General features: G+C 45.9%; 2 protein-coding genes across 3 annotated transcripts in view; one reads left to right on the forward strand and one right to left on the reverse strand.

Annotated features, from left to right (window-relative positions):
• Positions 1–2,762: 2,762 nt before the first annotated feature.
• COPS7B (COP9 signalosome subunit 7B) lies at positions 2,763–15,133 on the reverse strand. Of its 2 annotated transcripts, XM_009089109.4 has the most exons (8): positions 14,913–15,133; positions 13,893–14,024; positions 10,447–10,622; positions 9,196–9,271; positions 7,584–7,672; positions 6,792–6,994; positions 5,443–5,548; positions 2,763–4,136 (listed from the first exon to the last, which is right to left on the reverse strand). In XM_009089109.4, the coding sequence occupies exons 3-8, from the start codon at positions 10,606–10,608 to the stop codon at positions 3,978–3,980; spliced, it is 795 nt and encodes a 264-aa protein (XP_009087357.1). In that variant the 5' UTR covers positions 10,609–10,622; positions 13,893–14,024; positions 14,913–15,133; the 3' UTR covers positions 2,763–3,977. The 2 variants fall into 2 exon arrangements, with proteins under 2 accessions (XP_009087357.1, XP_009087356.1); XM_009089108.4 differs by lacking the exons at positions 13,893–14,024; positions 14,913–15,133 and adding an exon at positions 12,545–12,645.
• A 2,105-nt stretch (positions 15,134–17,238) lies between these two features.
• Positions 17,239–23,945, forward strand: part of PDE6D (phosphodiesterase 6D) — a 34,498-nt gene continuing 27,791 nt past the window's right edge. The window contains exon 1 of the mRNA XM_009089111.4: positions 17,239–17,390. Within this exon, the coding sequence (XP_009087359.1) occupies positions 17,341–17,390 (50 nt within the window). The 5' untranslated portion in view covers positions 17,239–17,340. The remainder of the gene's footprint in view (positions 17,391–23,945) is intronic.

Genomic DNA, 23,945 nt, shown 5'->3' on the forward strand with positions numbered 1-23,945 from the left:
TGCCCTCATAGGTAAGAACACTAAAACCAAAAATACCCTCTGGGATCTTGCATCCTTTTACATTCTTTCAGGAACTGAAAGCTGTTCAGCAAAATTCACTTTGCAGGGCTGGTGGGAAAATGGCCACTTCTTTCGACCGCTGTCTTCTGTAAGGAACAAAAGCTTCACCTTCTGCCCAAAAGCTTCACTCTGGAGAGCAGCTCTGCAGGTCCAACTCCTGTACACGATCCATGGAGAGAGACCTGCAAGCCTAAGAGCAGCTCCACAAGCATCCATGGGATTTCCTAGGGCTGCACAAGATTGATTGCAGGACAGGTCTCAAATCTGAAGACAGAAGGATCTGTCAGCATCACTGATTTTCCCTCCTGCTCTCAACACAAGAGTAAGTTAGCATTCAACTTAGCTAAGAAGGTGAGGAGGGAAGTAAAAGAAAAAGAGATTTTAATCAAAAACTTTTTTTTTTCTTCTGTTAAAGACTGACATCAGCACTGCTTTATTGTGTTCCAGAATTGCCTGATGTTAGCTGGTATCAAACGAGTCTCGGAAGGAATGCCAGGGACATTTGTTAGCATGAGGCACAGCTTTAGGGCTAGGGCAGCCTACCAGCACTGCAATCAGCTGAGATCCTCTCTTCCATTTTCCAGCTCAGTGCTCAATTCCATATTAAACAAGCACTAGTACAAGTGGAGCTGCAGAACACAAAGCTAGACAATAAAGCCCTGAAGAGCAGAGGGAAGGCAGTTTCCATCCACTTTCTCTCCCTCTGGGTGGAAAAGGCAAACAGAAGTTCAATAGCTCAAAGTCTGTCCTGCTGCAATCTTGGAGCAAGTTGCAGCTGGAGCATCCCATCGCTGCCATAAACCAAAGCAGGGCAGGATGCTCGCCCTGCACCAGGGAGCAGCGTCCAACAGCACTCAGACAAGCTGTGTTAGCTGCCTCCAGCAGGCACAGGCAATCCATGGGAGTTTGTATTAAATCTGCCTCTGCTTCCACCTCCCTCTCGTCCCCACAGCAGTTCAGCTCCCTGGGCACTCCCCACTCGAAACTGCCCACAATTCAGCCCCTAATTCACACAACTCTGCTCTGAGTTGCTGCCCTTCCTGTAGTCAACAGGACGTCAACAGTCTTCATCTGTCGTTGTTCTCAAAGAGAACAGCACCTCCTGCATCCTTGCCCGTTAACACTCAGCCTTCTGCTTCATTTCTGGAATAGCTTCTAACTCTTTCCTTCAAGCCAGATTCATTAACCAGCTGCTGCAGAGCTGTCTGCCTCCCCCAGGTACTCTGTGCATGTCATTTGTTAATGACTCATCTCAGCCTGGGCTCATTGCAGACATCCCCCTCCTTTTGCAGCACCAAGCCCTTTGCTGGCACACCAGGAAAGCCAAATATGCAAACAGCTCCATCCCCTCCAACACACCAGTCCCTTCCCTGTCCTCTGTCACCATCAGACATGGGACAGGTCTTTATTCAAAGTGCTATTTCCTCTCTTGCTGCTTTGCTGATCAAAGGCAATGCGAACCAAAGTGTAAATAAGATCCTCACCCCCAGCCAGGCTTTGAGAACAGCAAAAACACAAGAACAAACTCAAAAACTTCCAACCACAAAAGAAGCTTCAGTAAACTAATGTGACTCCTGTAACTGGCAGGGAATAAACACCAAGGGCACCAAACTCACATCTACCTCCCCAGCAGACTGTGGCTTGATGAGGAGCTAAAATGATTCCCAAAGGCATTTGCATTCATCCTGCCACTTTGCAGGACTGATATTAAAAATGGAAAGGAAAGAGGACCATAGAGCCTCACTAGTCAAATCCAGTGAGGAAATGGATGACCAGCACATTGCAGCTGTCCACGCAGCAAGCTAGAAAGAGACACAGTCCATCTCCATCACAGACTTGGGAACACAAGGTCCACCTGCACCTCCTGAGAAGCTGTCAGCTGAACACTGTGAGAAGCTGAAACAGGAGCTAATACTGCCACTGCTTGGGAAACAGTTCCACTGAGTTACTGGTAAAGGCTTAGTGCTGTGGGCTTATCCACTTAACATCCTTGTTGCATTTCTAGGGGGAGAGAGAGCTGGTAAAGAATCGGAAGCCTGACCAGAATCAGAAGTGTCTGGGATTTGACCCAGAGGAAGGTGGAGGGAAAGTATTTTGATCTTCCTCTCCAGACTGAAAGCTGGCGTGCCTGCACTGCAGAAGAAAAGGAGAGGGATTTACTTTCACAAGTGCAAGTCCTGTGACTGAGGACTGCGAACACGCAGATGACAAAGAGTCCTGGTGGCAGTAAGAGGACGGCACGTGCATTACACGAGCAAATGCAGGTGACAGCTGGCTGCAGGACTGGAGCATTGTCACAGTCCTCTGCTTAAACAGCTCCCCTGCCTGCTCAGGAAAAGAGCTTCTCTTTACAGAAGTGAAAGACAGGAGCCAAACTACAAGGCAGCACTCTGCTAGATGCAAAGGAAGGAACAGACTGGCCTAAGAGCACAACTCTGAACCTTCCACAACCAGGCAACAAAGCTGCTGCTTAGGCTCAGGACACAGGGCTCACCTATCAGCTTTGCCAGACATACTTCTGCACAAATCTGGACAAAGATAAATGACTGAGAAAACATGAAGAGGATTCTCTGTCTCCCAGATGCATCAGAGATCAATCAGACCTTCAGTCAACATACACCAAGAATCAAATAAATGCTCAAGTGAACAAGTGCCATTGGACAACAAGCCTAAAACAGCCTCCAAGTCAAGACTCCAGACTCTGACATTAAATCAGCATTTTTAATTTTTTTTTCTAAAATGTACTTTTTTATGAATTGCTGTTCCAATGCTTCCCCCTTAAAAAAAACCCCACACCGTGCCAAACTAGGTACAAATCACCTGAAGTTAGTTTGTAACAAATAAAAAAAAAAAAACCCACAAAACAAAGGCTGAAATGCTTTAGAATCACAACAATGTAAAAAAAAAAAAAAAAAAAAAAAAAAAAAGGAGGAAAATACAACCTGAAAGTGTTCCAAATTCAGAAAGACTCATCAAGTCCATTGCTTCAGCAAGGGGATGCTGCTGCGACCCCTGCCAGTGGGTCCTGGGCCACCAGCCTGCCTCCATGCCAAACAGGCTCCTCTCCCACTGCCACCAGCATCCAAGGAAGAGTGAATGCATTACCATTTGAAGGTATCAATGGGGGAAACAACTCACAAGCAGCTCTGGGAGGTCACATCACATTCAGGAGGAATAGTTTCTAGCATGCCCCTAACCACCTGCAAGGTCTGTGTGAAAGAGCAGCCTGCTTCCTCCTTATTGTACTGATGCCTCAGAGATGCAGAACAGTGCTTTAAATCTGTGAGAGATTAAAGGGCTTAGTAAGGGCAATAAACAGACAGTTAAGTAAACAGCCCAGCACTGGAACTCATCTTCACAGAGCGAGGTAGTGTGAATTTCACCCCAGTTTAAAATAGACAGGGGTAGCAGAAAGGCTGAAGGCTTCCATGTAAAGCAGTTCCTGGCCTAGAAATCTTCCTGTGCTCCCTTTGGGAATGAAAAGATCTGTGTTGATGGCTTCCTCGCTCCCAGCCTGGCTTTGGTAGCCACACTTCAACCCTGGGATTCTGATGCTTGCTATAGAAGCTCTCCTATGATCTGATTCAGTAGAGCAGCTTCCTCAAGGTTAAGCAGCAATGAACTAGCTGGGAGGGAGCAAAACGGTCCACAGATATTTTGGTTTTTTCCTGCCCTTTTTGGTTAGTCTCTTTCTTTAAAAGTCCTCCTTGACAGGACCAGAACAGAGACACCCTGAAAACTTATAGGAGCTGCACAGTGTAACTTAGCCAGGTGCTGCTAACTGGGAGCTGTTCAAACAGGGCTTTTACTTGCCAGCTGGGAAGGGACTGGCCCAGAACCCACTGAAAAAGGAGACACAGGCCCTTTTTGCTCCTCCTGTTGTCATTCCTAACTGAATGACATTTGGATGGCATGTTCTAGTGACGGCTGGAGACCAGCCCTTTGACTTTGGACATCTTCTTTGTGGGCTGCCTTTGTTCTGTGTGTGGAGGGCACTCTCGCTCTACCAGCTGCTGCTCCATCTCCTGTGCCGACGACGAGGCTGTAGCTTTTAATGTTTTCTTTATGTTTGTGACCTGGCCAAGAAGAGACAGTGAATCAGCACCTGCTTCTTCCTCCCCTCGCAGCAGACACTCTGTTCATAAACAAATTGAAAAACCCCTGGAGTGTAAGAGTGGAGATTATAAAAGAGACTCTCCCAGCAGTAACATGCTCTCCATTTGAGTTTAATAAAGGTAATATTTCATCCTCGTTTACAGACACAGATGATAGTATTTCCAGTTTGGAATAACTAGGGATTACTTTTTTTCCTAAGGACAATGGTACAATATTGTATCACCCTTCTGTCTGGCTGGAGGAACCTACTACTGCCTTGGTGCAGAAGGACCCATCCTACCATTCTGTCAGCCAGAAGCAGGAAAGGGAAAGGAGACAGTGAAAATTTACTCTCAGGACAGAACTTAAAAAGCAAAATTGCCATTTGGCCTGCCTGACTACCTGAGACAGTTTACTTCCTAAGAAGCAAGAACAGAAATTGGTTTTGTGGGAAGCAGCAGTAATGTTTCTGCTACTCTGGCTGAAAAGGAGAGATACAGCACTAAGCATTATCCTTGATCCCCTAGAACTCTGCAGGGCTCACCAGAAATACAGTGAGCAAACCTTCAAAAAACCCCCAAGGTCTGGGAGTCGGGTGTGCCAACTCCAAGCCAAAGGCATGTGGAAAACCAAATGTGCTATGGATACCGATCAAGCCTCCAAGCAGATGCAAACATAAACCTGCAGGGATGATAACCCCTGATGCAGTGCCTTGGGAGGCCCATGCCCACCTTCCCAGCCGCCGGAGCCGAGGTTCGGGCGCAGGGCCGGGCCGGAGCGCGGGCTCGTGCTGCCACCTAACGGCGGGAGCGCGCCAGGGCCCGGCCCGACTCGGGGGAGCTGCCGCGGGCACTTTCTGCAAAAGCAATTGAGACTCCGGAGATTTTTAACTACACTTCCACGTTTTACAAAGAGAAGCGGTTTTTACCCCCTGCCTGACTTGTACGAAGGGAACAGAGCTGCAATAAAAATTTGTGGTAAAAGCACAATTTTCCAAACGAATCAATACAGGAAACCACAGTTAGTGCAGTCACCTGGCCTAAATTAATAAAAATTTACTAATAAAAGGTCCACTGTGCTAGATGTCTGATGTTTGTGGTCATACTAGCACTCATACATACTAGAAGCAGATGTGTTTTCTTTCTACCCCATGCCTGATTTGCATGATTGTTAGCCTTCTTCTGAGAGCCAAGACCAATCAACCAGGCTTTTATTATAGAGATTATTTCCTTCAGCAAACAAACATTTATCCAACAGCATAGAGGCCTGAGATGACTCTGTACTCACCTCCATCTCTACCTGCTGCTGAGTTCGGTGGTGGTTCTCTTTGTACTGGTTGGCTCTAAGGACTTGCTGCTCAATTCCTAAAAGAACTGCTTCACAGCCATCACACCTGCAAGATACAAATGATGTCAAACATTGTTTACAAATTCTCCCTGGAGCAGCTCAATCAGGCAATCTGAAAAGTCACGCTCATCTAAAAGTTTAAGAGATTATTAAATTTATACTTCCTGCTTAGAGTTGCAAAAAGCTGGCAAGAAAAAGCTTTGCTGTGTACTCGATGCATTTCTCAGCACTCTCTAGAGAGTCTGTGTTACCCTTACAGAGAGTAAGTGCAAGTTCAATGCACTTTCATCTTCCTTTTCAGACAGAATTAACTTAAACAGGATGCAACACAGTATTCAAATGCAAAATTTTAAAATTATAGAAAAAAGTAATATTGAGATAATCCTCCTGCCTGTTAAGTGTTCAAATGACAAGAGCACTCAGCATGGAACTCAGAACTAGAAAAGACAAAAAGGGAATTGGCAGTGGGTTCACTGTTACCTTCCAAACAATGCTGCAAGGTCCTGGAAGCTGTCAGAGCCCTCCCACTGTGATGGGACTGAGGGAGTTTGAGCAGAGAAGCAAAAAACCTGCCCCCACCACAGGACAGCATATTTGCCCAGCAGTTTAATTACTTTTTATGCACTCATTACCATAGCAACTAGGAAGCACTTCCCAGTCAGCTCAGGACCTGCAATGGGCTCTATAGTCTATGTGGGAATTTCTTTAGGTGGGAAGGGAATCCTACAAAAAGATGAGAAACAGCTTCCTGGCAAAGGTACAAAGAGATAATGCCACAGTCCCACTACAGTTGCAGACAGGCTGCATTTGCAGGAGCAAAGAGAAGACAAAGCCACCTGAAACTTCAAACTTGAAGAGACATCCTATCCAAAGAGCTGTGATTCTTGAGCATTTGTCCACACTGTTCTCAACATAGTGAAAAAGGCTGAAAAGTAACAGTTCTGCCCTCATTATTAAGTGCTGCAGCTCCTACCACAGAACCAGGAGTCCCGTTTGGCACCTCTTTCTGCAAAGTCCTTGACTCGTCACTGGGGCTCTGCCATGTAAAAGCTACAGTGAGAGCAGAAGCTCACAATGTGGTAGAATTTGGCTTGATACATAATACAAATTCAATCCCAGATGGGATCTTGGAAAACTTGCCCAACAGACTCCTCCTCCAAGTGCCTACTTATAGCATAAGACTCCTGATTAATGGAACATGGTGAAATTGAGCCAGCACTTGAAACTGTGAGGGGGAAAACAGGACAAGATATATACAAGGAATAAGGAGGGTAGAGAGACTGCCTCACCATTCCTGGAGCGTTTTGACAATGTTACTGATGTCCTTCTTCTGAATGTCCCTGCCAATACAAAAATCCACCTCTAACACCTGGTTTCGCTGATCCAACTTCCCCTGGATAATATCTGTGTAAACTGCTTCAATAATGAGATCTTCCAGCTCCCTCAGATTCCTCATATCCAGGTCCTTCAGCAACACAGAATAGGGAATGCACTAAAAACAGCAAGACCAAGAGTAAGTTAACAGTCCTAGAGTGAAAATGAATGGCTAAGTCTCAAAAGGTTGAGACTCGAATGTTTACTGTATCCTACACTTTGACCTACAGGTGCAGCAGTGACTGATCATGGCAGAACAAATGCTTGCCAGGCTGTGAAACATTCTGACAGAACTTTGGTAATTCCTGAAGCTTTGGTATAGTATAGCACATTCTAGAAGAAAAAAGGTAAATGGGATTGTAGAAGAAATTAAGAGTGTTGCATAATTTTCTCTAGAAGAAAAAGTCAGTGTTTTAAACAATGATTCTCCATCACCAGCAGTGAAAAAAGCCATACAAAGTTTCCCAGACCTTCCTGACCAATCTGTATGTCAGTTCAGACACCCCCAAACTTAACCCATGGAAGTCCACTAAGTTAATATCCCAAATGCACAAGGAGACAACGCTGTACCCTACATGTACTTTCCCAGTACAGGATATTTTTGGTGAGTACTCATGCAGTCTGATACAACTTCAGTGCTCTGGAATGTTTGCCATTTTCTAAAACAAAACCAAGAGACAACAGCTGTCAAACCCCACACACTTTACCTTCATTCGGGAAGCCAGGCTTACGATCGTCAAGTGTTTCAGCTTGTTTTTCTGAGTCACTGTTAATTCAGGCAGGTTATCTTTGTTTGCTGTTAGTGTCAAAAAGACAAGATTCAGGATTTCATTTTGAAAATGACATAATCCAGGCTCCAGAACTTTAGGCTAGTTATGCTACACTACATCCTGAAATACCGAACACCTCCAGCTGTTGTGGGTGCTGGCTGGTGAGCAGAGCATGCTGCTGCAGATAAACTGGCACAACCAGGAAGAGAAGGGGAAAAGTTAAGAACAACTTGGCAATTCTATTCTTATCTGCTTCTTTAGTAATTCTGGTTCTGGAATTATAAGGTAATTGATAACTGGTGCCTTGCTGAAACAGTTGGTCAATGGCTTTGTTTCTACCAAGAAATTTTTATTTCATTATTAAGCTGACAGAAAAAAATCTTCCCCCTTTGCTGATCTGGTTGCAAATACAGCTGGTTTTATTTCTCTGAAAAGCTGCAGAATTTAAAGTGCAAAGTACCAAGCTGAGGAAGACAGGAGAAGTCATTAATCTAGATGGCCACACTGTCACTGTATTATATCCATGAGCCTCATGAATATTTAAAGAGAGAAAGGAAACTGGCAGCCCTCCAAAGCTAAGAAACTCTTTAAAATATCTACTTTAAGGGAAATTAGTGTTTCAGGGCCACTCAAGTTCTCCCATCCATCCCACCTCATCCAATGCTCTTCATTTTGACTGCTTTTCCCCCTTTCTCTTTCTTCACTAGAAAAGGCTAAAATGAACTGCGCTGTCACACAGTGACACAAGAGCCATGGACAGCAAGCACATCCTCTAATCAGTCACAGAATTCATGAGGCTCATGTTGCTCCACAGACACTGGAATTTCCAGTGCTTGCACTTAGAGATGCCACTGCTCTTTAGAGGAACTAGATAGCTCATCCACCACCCAGAGAAACAGCACTATGACAGAATTATTTGTCACACTCCGTAATGGTCTGGATGAGGCTGCTACCCACAAATGAAGCATTAAATTGTTGCAGAATGGAAGCATAAGCACTAGAGATAAAAGCACATTTCAACAGATACAAAGATGATTCACACATAGTCTTTCTAAAGCTGCATAAAAGTCAGTATTTCAGCTTGTGTTCTAGCTAAGAAATTATTCACTTTGTTTCAGCAATGCCGTCATGGAATAAAGGTTATCTACCAAACCATATAGGTTTTTATAAATAATGCAGAACAATTTTGCCTAAGTTTCCATAACTGGTGTTATCTAAATTTCCATAGAGATGTCTGAAATTTCCCTCTACAGAGGTAAGTGGCCTGTGAACGTCAATGAATTCTGCTGCAGACCAATTCAACCCAGCACTGCAGTCCCATCCAAACCAGCAGCACCTCAGAGTCTCTAACCCTTCCTTTCATTTTTAGCAAGCAAAAAGCACACATGACCCAGACCCCCCTACAGACAATTCTCCTCCTAAGCAACTCCTGTTCCTGGATGTTTTCACCCAGCCACACTGCACCAGGCATCTAAGAAAGCAAAGAATTGCCTCTGACAATCCTGAAGGGCAACCCAGTCCCAGCCTCTAAAAGGCAGCAGTCTCTTACCTACATAGTCCCGGTAGGTTCCGTATGCAAACAGGTTCAGCAGCTGGAAATAAGCAGCATTAGACCCCTCAGCAAGCTGGATGGGGAGAAAAGAAACATCATATAAAATGGGCAACACAACCCTGAAAAACACCTTCTCCAGAGAATGGCTGAAGTCTGCACAGAACTTAAGCAGAAAAGCAAATATATCCCAAGCTGGATCCTTCCTTTCTAAGGCTTCAAGAGCAGGAAACTTCAGGAGTTTTAGAGTCAAGATGATCCAGCCATTTCTATGCACTGGAACTTAACTCCAGTTTGGACTGTCAATGCTTTGTGTGGCAACTTGGGAGGTAAAAGAAAAATGCAAATCTTAACTCCAGCTGACAACCTACAGGGCCAGCTCCTCTCACCAGGTGATAAGCAAGCGGGTAAAGGTGATGGCTGGTGAGGATCCTTTGAAAGCTAGGACAGCTTACCTGCAGAGCCACCACAGCTTCAAAGCAAAGCAAGCTGGGACACTGTAACTGGAGTGCATTTGGAGGTAAAAGCTCTTCTCTTGCCTGCAAACACTTCACTGGAATAAGAGCAGCAGCAAGCAGTGATTTTTATTGATTGGGGTTTTAATACCATTAACTGCACACAAACCCAGGAAAAAGCCAGCACTTGTGATTTGATACTGAATAACCATCGAGGTGCTTTTATGCACATTTAAGAGCCTGTTTGGAAAGCCAAACTTGCTGTGCACTGTGTTACACCAGCTGCAGAGATACTCAGCTTAGATTCCTTCATTGTAGAAGAGGCAGGGGCTGGCAAAGCACTCTCAGGAAAAGCTCTGGAACTTGCTTTCCACCTTGGTTTGAAATGGTTTGGATTTGGTTACCACCCAGGCCTGATACACTAGACATCTGTTCACAAAGACTTTTGGAGAGCACTGAAGTTCTGCTTTCCAGGACAGTAAAGAAGTAGAAAGGGATTTTTTCCTTGTTGGCTGCCAAAGTGCCTTTTTAAAACTGCTACTGTGCTGCTGCCAGGTTTTTGCTGTGCTAGCAACTGCCTTAAGGTAGCAAAGCTTTATATAGGTATTCTTTAACACCTAACGTATACAGGCAAAAGCAAGGTCCGTCTCTTATTCAAAAACATCTCTCAACCTAGTAAGTTGCAACAGGCCCTCCTGGCACAGAAATTTCACCCACAGGCTGCCCGTGGAAACTTCTGGAAATCCCTTATACGGGTAGTGCAGAAGGGGCATTAGAATAAAAACTCAGTTCTTACCTCTTTCACATTTGTTAACTCCAACAGCTCTCCAAAGACATAAACCCCAGGAGCTTCCAGCACTTGATTTATAAGAGCAGTCAGAGCTGAGCCACTTGTTCCTTTGGCTAGTAAAATGAACTGCTCTAGAAGATTGCAGGACGGCTTCTGTTCTCCTGCCATTCTAGGTTTTCAATCTGTCAGTAAAAGAACAAAATATTAACACATCCTTTCTCCTCTGCTGAGCTCTGCCTGGCAGGGGACCAGAAGGTGCTCAGCATAGCAACATTTCAGCTGCCAGCCTTTTCTTCAGCATTCAGGGGGCAGGTCAAAAACCCAGCAGGTTCAACTGCTGATTTAGCTGGGGAGCAAGGATGACTCCTACAATTTCTATGCAAAATTTCTGTCTGAGCAGTTCCCTAAAAGGATCTACTCTTGCAGATCCCTTCTTATAAGACAAGAGTTTAGATTTCATACTGTTTCAGACTTTTCCTTCTAGTGGTGCTGCCAAATAATACCAACTGTAAAGATGCCTATTGATACACTTGACTGACTTCCTCCTTCCTCATTACACAGCTCCAAAGCAGCAACTAACAGAATACCCTGGGAAGGACTGATGCACTCTGTATGCCCTCACATCCACCTTTTCCCTTGACTCTGCCTATTGATACAGTGTGTATCCATAATTCCCATTGCTTTCTGAGCCCAAAAGGAAAAAAGAACTGGGGCCTGTAAGCAGCTCCCCTGTCTGCACTGCGCAGTTCAAGTGTTTGGGGTTAACTGGGAAGCTTAAGTGATAAAAATACCCTTACTACAAAAGCTCTATTAAAGTCCCCTCTAAAGAGAGGTCTTTGTCTTCAGCTGCCGCCTGACATTTCTGGTGTGCATGTTGTCTCCCAGCACCAACATGTTGCTTTTGAAATGTAAACCACTATTTATTAACAAGTTCCACAAAATGAGCTGTTTGTTTACAAACAACCAAGACAAAACTTCCCAAGCATGTTATTCAGAAACCAAACAAAGGACTTAGCAGATAAGGGAGGTTTTGTGTCATGTTTGTATGGGGTAATTATCAAGCAGAGGGTATAACCTCGATGAAAACCAAACACCAGAGAACCTGTCTGGTTCTGTGTGACCCACATGGGCTGGACCCATACCCACCCTTGTGGGGGCAGCATAGTCATACAGGGGCTCTGCTCTTCCACCAGACCTAACCAAATTAAGGCTTGTGAAAGCATCACAGCTTCCTGTATTAGTCAACTTCTAAAAATACACTTTACTTTGTTCTGTTACACCTGGAGGTACAAATGGCCTCAGCTTTAGAGGGCAGCCTTTAGCAGTCTCCACATTGAGATATCTCAGACCCCAAAGTCTCTCTGGGGTTCTTCCCACCAGGGGCACACATGCAGCCTGGCTGAACAGCACCTCAGCTCTGACCAGAAATCCCTGCACTACAGAACAGTCAGTGCCCTGCACTACAGAACAGTCAGTGTACCTGCCTAACACATCAGTGTGTTCCCTCTGCTCACAGAGAGGACAATTTCCTTGCAAGAAAATATGGATTGACTGTGCTGGGAATGAGATTCATACTTCACAGTTCTATTGTCCTCCCTCACAGGTGATCACACCACACGCTGGTGTATGAGGTTACAAAAGACTGGCTGGCTGTATCCATACCCTGGTGGGGAAGAGACGCCAATTCTCTGCCCCTTTCCGAGTAAATGTTCGGACAACTGCGATGCTATTACAACCTGTGTGCACACCCGTGTCACAGGGAACACCTCGCTGCTTCCAAAACCGATCTACCCCAGTGAGAAGTGACTGAAATACAGCAAACACTCCAACGTAGCTTGTCCAAAGACTACAACAACCTAAGCAGAGGGACAAGCCGGGCTTCTCTCGCCGTCAGGCCTTTCTAAGGTAGCTCAAGGAGTTTCAGGGCGGGAAGCGGCCCGCAGACCCTGCAGCAGGAAGGCGGGGGTTTCCCGGCCCTGCCGTTCTCCCCAGACCCCGGGCAGAGCTCTCGGTCCCTACCCAGCCCTGCCGCAGGGGGTAATTTACTGGGGGTCCCCCGCTGCCGCCCCTGTTCTTGGGAGGCTTCTCCCAGCCCCGGCATTACCTCTCCGCTCCCGGCCTCCCGTCCCGCCGCTCCCGGCGCAGAACCCGCCGCGCCTCAAGCCGCCATGATGGCGGCGCCGGTGTCCGCGCGCGGCTCCTTTCCCCCCGGAACGCGCGAGCCGCGCCGAACGTTCCGCCCGATCCCCCGGCGGCCGCAAGGAGCGGGAACATCGGCCCGGCATCCCCGGGGTACCGGGATGGGGACGGCGGGCTGGCTGTGCTGGCACCTGCAGAGCCATGCTCCAGCAGCCCACGGAGCAAACTTCACGTGCTTATGCTGGAGCAGCTGTTCCGCTGCGTCCCAGCAGCTGTTGCAGCATAAGCACGTAAAATTCCTGCCTCTCGTTTAGCGGATGGGTGGTCCTGTGGCAGCAGCACAGGGGTTTGCACCCCAAAATAACCCGTGCAGAGGGCTGCTGTTGTAAGGCCACTTCGTTATTAGAAGTGGGGCCATTATTAGATTGAATGGTTGCACGGGGCACTGGAACAGACTCCCCAGGGAAGTGATCATAGCCTGGCAGTTCTCAAGGAGTGTTTGAAGAACACTCTCAGGCACACGGTGAGATTCCCGGGGCTGTCCTGTGCAAGGACAGGAGTTAGGCTCGATGATCCTAGTGAGTCAATTCCCACTTAGGATATTCTGTGATTCTACCAGCTGAGCCTCTCAGGCCAGTCCTCCTAGGAAATAGCAAGAGATGGAATGAAGACAGAGCTGATTTTGAACTCCATAGAAAAATGGTCCATACAAACGATAAACCAAAGGGCAGAACTCTGGCTGTGACATGGGGGAGCAGGGAGGGAACTGGAAGGGTTAAGATCCTTCCCAGAGCATAGATCAGGAGCCAAAAGATGCTTGAAAGGGTATCACATCAAGAGTGGAAGCAAGAGGGAATTGGGGGTTGTTAATCTCCCCAATTTGTTTGTAGGCTCATCCATGCCATGTTGTGAATAAAATGTTAAAAATCCTTCAGCTGAGAGCAAAGTGCTTCTGGCTTTCAGTCAGCAAGTCCCTGAAGATCATCAAATCATGGACCAGCATGGTCAGGAGGGGTGAACTTTCAAGGAATGAACATCAGAAACTATTAGGGAAACTGATGGGGCTTAGCCTGTGTCTCAGAGCCATCTACAGCAGGTCCCTAGGGTCCCATCATCCAGCAGAGAAGGGGTGTCAGACAAGGGCGGAGATGCATGTCTTGGAATGCTGTTGTGACACTCTGGGCTTCACAGCAAATTGGATGTAAAAAATCAGGCCCTGTGCAACAAGGGAACTCAGCCAGGGCTATAACAAGCCAGTCAGTAATTTACTTAAGCCACACTTAGCCCTCATCTGCACAGGGAGGGAGAATTACCTCTTTAATCACATCCTAACCAGGCCCTTGCCCACGGTTCCTGTCATCCTGCAGACATGCTGGAACAGTTGCCTTGGACAAGCAGTGTGTGGCCTCTTTTTTCCCAACACTCGCTAAAGCTCGAATTCCAGGCTGAAATAGAAATGGAAATATATGATTGTGAGCTATTTTCCATGGATTCTGTGACATTTTGCTAGAGCCTGAGGGTAAAAATCATCTGTTAGCCCCATGTAGGTCAGCCAGGAGTCCCTGTCCTGATACCTCCCAACTGCTGACAGCCAGCCTGGCTGACTGACCTGGACTTTGGAGGACAGCATCAGCTAAGCTCAGCTTTTGGGATGGATTTTTGGTTTTAAGAGGAAAAATATGAGTATGTCCAGCTGTCTCATTCCCTTTTAAACAGCTATTGCAACCTCTTGCTCCACCCACGCAGCTCTCTGTGTGCCAGGAGATGTTAATCCATTTTATCTTTTAATGTTGGCATTATCTCTTGACTCGCCCCACCTCTTCCCCTTGTGATTCTGCACTCCAGGTCCCTTATAGGCAGCATATAATTCACCCTATTTCCCTGCACTGCCACAGTAATGTCCCCAGGCAGTGGGGTCCTGAACCCCCAGACTTTGAGGACATCTGACCTCACCAAGGAGAGGGCCAAGAGTGAAAACACTCTTGTGTTTCTTGTATGTTTCCTTATATTTCATTACTCACCTGTGTGTGTTTCCACGACCCTTCATCCATTCATCCCCATTCCCTGCAGCTGCCAGCACACACCTCCAGAGCATGGCGGAGGGGAGGTCCCAGGCCCTACTGAAATGTTTCCAAACTCTATTTCCCAGGATCCAGGGACTAAGCTGCTTGCTGGACTCTCATCTCAGCCAGGCAAGGAGTGATGTCTGGGTGGTTGTAGATGTGAAGTTGTACAACCTCTTCCATCAGGTGTGGGGTGGGATGAAGACCCAGTTGGGGCTATCTAAACTATCTCCCAGTTACTCTGCTCTGCAGAAACACCAGCTCCCTTACCTGCACCTTGAGAACAGCTGCTGGAGAAGCAGAAAGCAGGCTGGAGGCATCTTCTGGCCTGCCGTGGTAGCTCAGAAGCTGTTACCCCTGCCAGGGATGTGAAGGAAAGGTTTTCAGTTCCAAGTAGTACCGAGGAATAGACGAATTTGCAGCAACTTTCTTGCAAGGAGATTTTTAAGATTATGTGCTCAAGAGTGCAGTTTATGTTAATGCAGCCCAAGGACTGTGAGAGATCCCAGGGTTTTTGTCACTCTGAGTTGTGCTGTCACGTGTTCCACGGTGGCTTGGCCCTGCACTAGTGACAGGAGCTTCACACTTCAGCTATGAGCTCTTCTGTGATGTTCAGAAGTTCATGAATGAGAGGCCTGTGCCTGCCAGCACAGCAAGGTGACTTTGGGAGTTCTGAGACTTGGCCAGGAAATGCAAACTCAAAACTCCACAAACATCCCTGTCCCTGTGCTAGAGAAGACCTTCAAAGCTGCAAGACTTCCCTTCTATGAGATCCACTTGGTCTCTGGCTCCTTCATCTCTGAGGAGCCTGAACAGAGAGAGGATGGAGTTTCTTATGACTTCTCTAAACCAGCATGTCCTACTTCCACCTGGCAGGCTCATTTCCTACATACAACCATTTGTCTCTCCCTTTTCCAGGTCTCCTTTTGTCTTGCTTGCCTTTTCTCCTCTTCAGTCTTTTCTTCTCAGTGATATTTAGTCCCTCCTCTTTAGACAGCATGCAATTCCACAACCTAGGTCAAATCCAGGATGTACTCTTAACAAAATATAGATATACATTTGCACAGCTCACCCCTGGCACTCTGCCCAGACTCAAAATGACCCCTTCGTACACTTAAAAGTGATGGTGGGAAATTGAGCATGGATCATACACAGGAAAATAAATGCTGCCTATTTTTATTATTAAGATCTCTTGTCAGTGATACTGGCCTTGCTCCTATCCATTAAATACAGCCTTTATTAACACTCACATTCTCCACTTTTGCACAGTGGGCAATTTGGAGGCAAGTGGAGCCATGAGTGAGTGTATTGATGGCACCCTGACTGTTCACTGGTCCTCATTTGAGGACTGGGTTACAACTGCTGGCTTTATTTTATCCATGACTTAATGCTTTTATCAGTTGCACTCAAGATTGTTAAGAGAGGGGTTAATTAGCTCATGTTAAAGAGCAGCCTGGCTCCTGGGATGTGCTAACAAACCTGAGACTTCCCCCCCCCACAATCAACTCTGCTACACAAACACAGAGGCCATGAAGATTAGAGGGCTAGAGCACCTCTCTGATGAGGAAAGGCTGGAAGAATTTGCATAGTTCAGCCTGGAGAAGGTTCCAGGGTGACATTGTTCAGGCCTTTCCGTACCTGAGGGGGTCCTACAAGAAAGCTGGAGAGGGACTTTTTACAAGGCGATAGAGTTCTAGTGATAGAACAAGGGGCATGGCTTCAAAATGACAGAAGGCAGATTTAGATTAGATATAAGGATGAAATTCTTTCCTGTGAGGGTGCTGAGGCACTGACACAGGTTGCCTGGCAAAGTAGTGGATGCCCCGTCCCTGGATGTGTTCAAGACCAGTCTGGATGGTCTTTAAACTCCCTTTCAACTCAAACTGATCTGTGATTCAAATTTCTGCAGCACAAAGAAGGCTGCCTTTGTTCCAAGGGGTAGCACACTATTTATCTTAAACCTTCTCCACAATGCTGGTGCTGTTGGCTCCGGCCTCGGGACACGCAGAATCACAGAACTGCTAGGTTTGGGAAGGACCTCTGGCGATCATCCAGTCCAACCCCCTGCCAAAGCAGGGTCACCTGGAGCAGATGACACAGAACTCGTCCAAGTGGGTTCTGAAGGTCTCCAGCAGAAGCCGCTCCGGGTCTGAGCACCCGGGTCGACCGCACCACCCGAGTTCAAGGGCGGAACTCCGCCGAGCAGACCCAGAGACGAAACCTCGGGACCCCCACTGCCAGGGGAGAAGCGCCAGCCAAGCTCCAGCGGCTCCGGGCCGTTCGGCCGCCGCTGACTAGGCCCGGGGCAGCTTCTCACCCCCTCGACTGCTCCCCGCTGAGGCTTCCCGGCCCAGGGACCGCCCGGTCATCCTGCGGCGCCTCCATCGCGGCCACGTCAGGCCCAACCGAAGAGTCTCGGCGACCGCTGCGCACCCACCCTTGAATGAGGGAGAGCGCTGTCTGATTGGTCAGGAGCGCTGTCATTCCTCAGCCAGAAGGCAGGGCGAGGAGGGGACGGCAGCGGCTGATTGGTCGGTGCTGCGGCGGGCGGCCGCTGGCGGCCGCTGGGGTTGGTTGCGCCGGGCAGTGGCGGGTGCGCGGGAGGGAGGGGCGGGGGGTCCTGAGGCTCCGCTGTCACCGCCGCGCTCCCGCCAGGCCCGGCCCAGCCCCGTCCGCCCGCCCGCGGCGCGGCAGGACCATGTCGGCTACGGACGAGCGGGCCAAGGAGATCCTCCGCGGCTTCAAGCTGTATCCTCCGTGCGGGGGCCGTGGGCGGCGCGGGGGGCGCGGGGATCGCCGCCCCGCTCTGGCGAGGCCCCTGGGGCGGGAGGGGGGTTGCCATGGCAACGCGGTTCTCAATGGCGTCCGCGCTCCGGCGGTGGCGGGAGGGTCCCTCAGGGCTGGGACCGGCCCTGAGCCGGCTGGGGCGGGGGGACGAGGAAGCAGGCCCATGACACCGGGGCCGGTGTCCCGTCCCTGCCCCGCGGGTGAAGGGGTCCTCGCGGCCAAAGTCCTCAGCCGGGTGGCGGTGACCACCGCCCCTCCGGCCCCTGCCCGGCGCTGAGAGGGGCTGGGCCGGGGGCGGCGGCCTCGGGCAGCAGGAGCCCCCCACCCGCAGCGAGGACAGCTTACAGAGGGCAGGTGAAGTAGCTCTGCGCCAGGAGGATCTGATCCTTTTCCCTCCTGCCTGCGCTTAAGCACCTCTGCTTGGAAAGGAAATACCTGGTCGTCAGGTCCAGGAGCTGCTAAACACCTTGTTCCTTGTCATACCGTGAGGTACTGGCACATGTGTTGGTCTTGCAGTGTCTTTTATTGCTGACGTATTCTGCGTGTAGATGCCTTTCTGTGCAGCTCGTTTAAAAACTTTTCATGTTGTGGCTTTCAAAAAGCATTCTGATTTTATGCCTGTGGTACCTGGATGTGAATTTAAAGCTGATGAAATAAGATAGATCTGAGCTTGGAAGAGAAGCGAGAGCCTTTGTGCACCTTCCATCCCAGGATTTCAGCAAAGTGGAGAAAGACTCGACCTAAAGGCCCGTGTTCAAACTAAGGGTGTGAGAAATAGAGTAGCTTTATTTTACATGTGGAATATTTTACTGAAGTAAATTCTTCTAAGCTTAGAAGGCAAATGCAAGCTTGCTATCTTGCCCTTTAGGTTGTTGTTAGATATTGTTGTGAGTTCATTTATATTTCTTTTTTTATAATAAAAAGGACAGAGGTGAAGGAAATATCCTCTTGATCAAAACATATTATTTCTAAACAGGGTGGTGGGGCTTTTTGTCCTGTGAGATGTTCATAATCTCTATGCCAGCTGTAGCAGGATTTGATTTTCTAGGTTGGATTTCGACAGATAGCTTTTATCAAACTATAAGCAGCTGTTTTTCTTGACTTTTATAGAATCATTGCAGTCTCCCCCAGCTGTTAGTACTGCATCTGGTTCCTTTGCTTCTGTGCTGGCACTATTGACAGTTCTTTGTATTTATGAAGATGTAGAATTTTAGCTGTCAAAACATAAATTAAAAACCTTTTGTGCTGGCAATTAGAAGAATAAGCTTCTGACAAGACCAGACTAAGCTGGTGGTAGAAGTGAGGAGTGCCTTGAAAGTTAAGCCTAAGGAGCAAAGTTTTAAGTGCTTTTTGCATGTGTTTGTACATAGTCTTTATTGGATAGCAGAATTTACATAAAGGCCTTTGTCCAAGTCTGAATGAAATAATACTTTTTGTTGTTTGCTGTCTTAAAGAGAAAATGCTTTTTTGCTCTTTGAGAGGAAGGATGCCAGACAACAAGCTGATCTCAAGCAGCCATAGCATAGACAAGAAACTTTATTAGAAGCACTCTGCAGTCTGTGTTGAAGTGTCTCAGGTCTAGTCTTCCTGTTTTGTCCTTGCAAAAAAAACCCCTCAAAACTTTATTTACTTCTGGCAGGACAGTTTAAGTCAAAATCTGGACCACACTTCTCCAAAAACATGGTAGAGTACTTTGATAGTTGCCACAGGGGCCATGTAGTGCAAAGTCTGATAAGCAGGAAAGTCTGGAGAAGCATTTCATAACTGAAACTTTTAGCAAGTTGAAATAGTTGAGAAACATCTATGTTGTCTTTAGTAAACCAGAAGAGAGGCTGAGCAGACATTCCTCATTTATGAGGAAGCCTTGAGACACCACACCATCCCCACAGGAAGCTGCTCATGCCCGGCTGTGACCACGCTCCCTGCAAGGGAGACATCAGCTCAGCCTTCCCTTCCTCTGTCCAAGGGCAGGGTCTGTTCCAGGGACAATTGCAGTTTAGAGATGCTTTAGCTTCCAGCCACCCTATTGCTGCATATACTCATTTAATGAATAGAAAGGAAGAGAGAAATGTGTTCTGAAAAACTGTTCAGTTTATACTTTGAGTATCTGAAAAATTTCTCCTCTGCTCCCACAAGGGAGGGAGTTCAGCTCCACCAACTTAAGCACATCTGCAACCTTGGCACTTGCTTTCAGCACAAGAGAGGAGCATGGCATTGAACCCAGGGGCTGTGTGCAAGGGATACTTTGGGAGGCAGGAACAGTTGCTAGGGCCAGAAGCACCACTGAGGAATCAGGCTTCCAAAATAATCCCTAATTTTAACACAACAGCAGGCACTCTAGCTGGAAGTCCAGTTCATATTGAGTAATCAGAGTTTCCTCAAAGAATTCTGTTCACTTGTGGTTCCTGAAAACGGGTTAATTACAAGCTTTCCAGCTCATTTGGGCATGCTGGATGATTGGAGCACGTGGAAATTAAATTATAGCCTAAATCCACCCTCTAATTTCAATGCAAAGTTAGGTTTTCCTTCCTCTATGACACTAGTGCGGAAACATGTTGTGACTAATGTCCCAAAATCCAAGCCAGGAACATTTATTACCTCTTCTCATAGATTTTGCTATTTTAAAAATATTAAAACCAAGGCAAATATACTGGCAAGAAAATGAGAATATTATACATTATTACATTTATCCTGAGAATTTTTGTGGCACCAGTTAATATTGAACACTAACAGTCCAATAAAAATGCTGCAGAAAAATTTTGAAAGCAGACAACAAATAGAGCTCATCACTTGTTCAGGGACAATATTTGCTAACAGGGCTTGTAAGTGTATTTATCAACAAACTGCTCTGAAGGCACTTGTCTGAACAGCAGTTGTTACACCCAACATAATATCTACAGGTAGTTTAGTGCTATGAAAATGCACTTGTTTGGCTACAAGCAGCATCAGTCCAGTTGGTAACTGAAGATCCATTTGTGTGAAGTATTAGCCAAGTCTTATTTCTGCAAGTATTTATGCACATCTGGTCCTGTGATCTCAAATGCATGAAATTCGATTATGCCTTTTTTTTTTCGCCTCTGGAAGATGGGAGAGTTACTCTGTCAAGATACAGAAGGGCATTTTACTTGACCCTCACTTACTCTTTCAACACATTCTTCAGATTTTGTTCTGTCATTTTATCTTCAGTGTGTAATGTTAAATGCATGTATTTAACATCCTTTATGAAAAGAAAATAACACCAGTGATGTACTTCCCCAACAGTCAAAGTTCAGGATTCATGGCTCCCCCTCAACAACTTCCTTAATTTTTGGGTTGCCTCTTTACCTTTGTTCTGAGATCAACTAGCACAGGATTTTTTTTTCAAAATGTGCTAGAATAAGGTTCCTGTAGATAGTTACCCTGTTTAGTGTGGTTTACCAGCATTTGGAAAGCATCCGTGCTGTAGGTTAGAAATATCCAGTTCTGGTTTGCAGCAGATTCACATCTAGCTCTTGAGGGACCACAGTCCAACTTCTTTAAGCAGTTCTTTCTGTGAAGTTTCAGTCAGAACAGCAAAGAGGAGAAAACCCAAAAGAGTTGGTGTATTCTCACAGGATGGTTCAAGTGCCATGTCTTGCCTCTCAACACAGGAGTAAAGACATTTGCTTTCTGTTATAAATCTTACAAATCAAACAAAATATCACCTTTTATTTGCTTCTGTACAGAGAAGTCTTATAAAAATCTCTCTAGGATTAATTGTCCTGTAGCTGTTTATCAGTTTAGGGTAAGTTTTTCCATGAACTTCGTTTGAAGGCCATGTAGTAGCCTATTCTTCAGAAGTCTCCTGAAACAAGGCAATGCAGTGAACATAAGCAAGAAGAGACAATATTAACTGACAGTATTAACTCTAGAACAATTACAGAGTTATGAAATTCGTGTTTGTGGTCAGTGTAAATATACACCTGTAGCTCAAGCACTCCAACACTTGCAGGCAAAACTTCTCATGTCAAAGGCTGGCCTACTTTCCTACAGTCCTCAAATTTCCCTGTGCAACATCTTCCCAGCTCCCAGAGCTTTTTCCAGCTTTATTCTCACCATTGTGTTTCTGCCTAGGAAGTCTTCCTAGCACAGCATTATTCTCTTTGAAAGATGGGTAGAGCTGTAGTGAAAATACAGTTATACCAGGATCACTAGGAATATCTATGAGCTTTATATTACTCTGCAGACAGGGAAAGTTCCACTTCCAACTTCATCTCGGTCTGCTGAACACACAGGAACTGAAGTTAATGACAGTCTTGTTCATCAGTTTCTAGAATAGTCACTGGAATTTTGGACTAGTTTGATGCAGCATTCCAAAGTTGAGCAATCTAATTAGAAGCAACATTGAAATAAGTTTCCAGTTTCATTGTTAGGCTGGTAGGTGTTTGGCAGGTTATTCATTTGAAATGCTTACCTGCTGCTGTGTTTACAAAACTAACAAGGGAGCAGCTTTAATTGGCTAAAAGAAAAAAACCTCCCCTTTGTTTTGAGGTTTCCTCTGTGCACTTCCTCAAATCTCACTCTGTTAGACTCCTTGCAATGGAATAGAAAGACAAACAATCAGTTTCATGGGTTAAAAGGAGACACTAGCCACCCAAAAGATGGAACAGGACTTGCCAGAAGCTGGGACATGTACTCTGTAGAGACCCAAAGCAGAACTTGCACGTAGCTTGCTTGCTCTAATGCAATTTTAAAACACCCTGGAAAACATGAGTGTGTTCTCCCTCATCCATATTTCTGGTTTTTTGAACCCTTTTACTTTCTACAGAACTTAAAATACTTTACAAGCCAGAGTTGTCCACATTCCCAGTTAGTCTTACTGGAACAAGTTCCCACCCTGTCAGCATTGAGAGGTCTTTGTTTCAGAGACCAGTTTCACCCAGAAGCTTTAGACAGGTTGTAGTTGGTAGTTGAATGTCACAATAGTCAAGATACCTTTACCATATCAGAATTATTTCCAATATTGAGAGAAGTTCTGCACTATGCAATGATCTCTAGTGCTGGCATGCTAAACACAGAGTCATCCTGTTTCTTATTACTGAGTCATGAGGCACATCTGCAAATAAAGCAAGAGCAATTTTACCAGGTTTGGTTTTACCTGCCTGATTCCTGAGTGAACACCAAAAACTTCACGTCTTCCCCTTGTTAACTTTCATTGAAAAAAGTGTAACTATTTAACCATGCTTAGCTTGTGATTTGCATTAACTTGATATCTGAGCTACAGTCGGTTGTCTACTTGTCAGATTTAATGCAGTCCCTGTGTAGTGTTGGAAGTGGGGGTTTGTCCACATGACAGTGGAAGGGGCATGACAAGATACAAATGAGTTGCCAGGTGCCACAGAGAACACTCTGGCATCAACTTAAAAGTGGAGGTTGACATTGGAGTTCGGGTTTTCTTTTTAATCTGCAATATTTCTTTAGCACTTTGTAGTTACAAATTTATATCTAAGATTTATCCTTTGATCTATCTAAAGCCTACCCATCCAGCATTTTACTGGAATTATGGTTTCAGTATTTTTAATTGCTTGCTTGGTGCCAACCTAATGAAGTACTTAAAATAATGCAGTTGTCATTAGCAAAATTATTTCCCCTTGTTTCCTTTGTATTATATTAAGATATCAGTTACTCTTTGCATCCTTGGAAGTCATTGGTGCCTTATGCTTCAGCTGTTGTTACAGTACTTGAATTTCCACAGAGCAAAGACAGTAATTTAATCCATCAAGTGAGAACTGGTAGCGCTTCTTCCCCCCCACCCCCTGCATTTTCACAGCCAACATACAGGATAAAAGCCAAGCTTACAAAGATATAGAGAAGTAGGGGAGACATACAAAAATCCTCAAATTAAACAGATACTGTTCAGAGGAGGGTTTTTTAATATAGATATCTGATGTGGTTCTTGTGTCTCGGGTAAAAAGAGTTTTCTGTTAGCTAAAGCAGCCTTAGTGTGGAAGCTGATTTGACTTGTTCTTACATGTTTATCTCTGAATTTAGGCTGATCCTAGAAATAGAGTTGCGTCAAAATTTTACTTGAAATTTTTAAGATAGAGGCTACTATATATCTTACATTTATGTAAGAAAAGCCTTGTCTATTTCTCTAAGTTGGGAAGTTAAGGCAACTTCAAATTTGAGCTCAGAGTCTGTTAAAGATAAACCAGTGCTTTGCTTACATCCAGCAGTCAGTGTTTGTGTAGAAGTAGGAGATATGCTACATTCCCAAGTACAGGGAACAAGCAGAAAACATCATGCTCTATTAAGGTCCACATGGCAACATTGAATTTTGTCCTTTTTTTCCTGCATATTAGTATCACAGTGTTTATAAAATTTAGTTATTTAAAAGATGATTTTTGCACATCTGTTGCTCTCACATCTTAAGGAGCACATCATGTGGTTTTTTTAGATGTGCAGTAAACTGCAGTAGCAAGCACAGAATATTAAAAGCTTTTCTCAAGTGCTGCCTTTTTGTTCTGAGACTACATCGTGAGCCCTCACAGAAGCAGG

The sequence above is a fragment of the Serinus canaria genome, chromosome 9, assembly GCF_022539315.1.
Source record: "Serinus canaria isolate serCan28SL12 chromosome 9, serCan2020, whole genome shotgun sequence".
Taxonomy (NCBI): Eukaryota; Metazoa; Chordata; class Aves; order Passeriformes; family Fringillidae; genus Serinus; species Serinus canaria.

What these genes read in the sequence shown, in the direction of transcription:
- COPS7B (XM_009089109.4), bottom strand. Translation starts at nt 10,608, where the DNA reads ATGGCAGGAGAACAGAAGCCGTCCTGCAATCTTCTAGAGCAGTTCATT. An exon ending in AACCTACCGGGACTATGTAG is followed by an intron (nt 7,673 to 9,195) that starts GTAAGAGACTGC and finishes TGACACTAACAG; the next exon opens with CAAACAAAGATAACCTGCCT. An exon ending in GCCTGGCTTCCCGAATGAAG is followed by an intron (nt 6,995 to 7,583) that starts GTAAAGTGTGTG and finishes TGCTGTTTTTAG; the next exon opens with TGCATTCCCTATTCTGTGTT.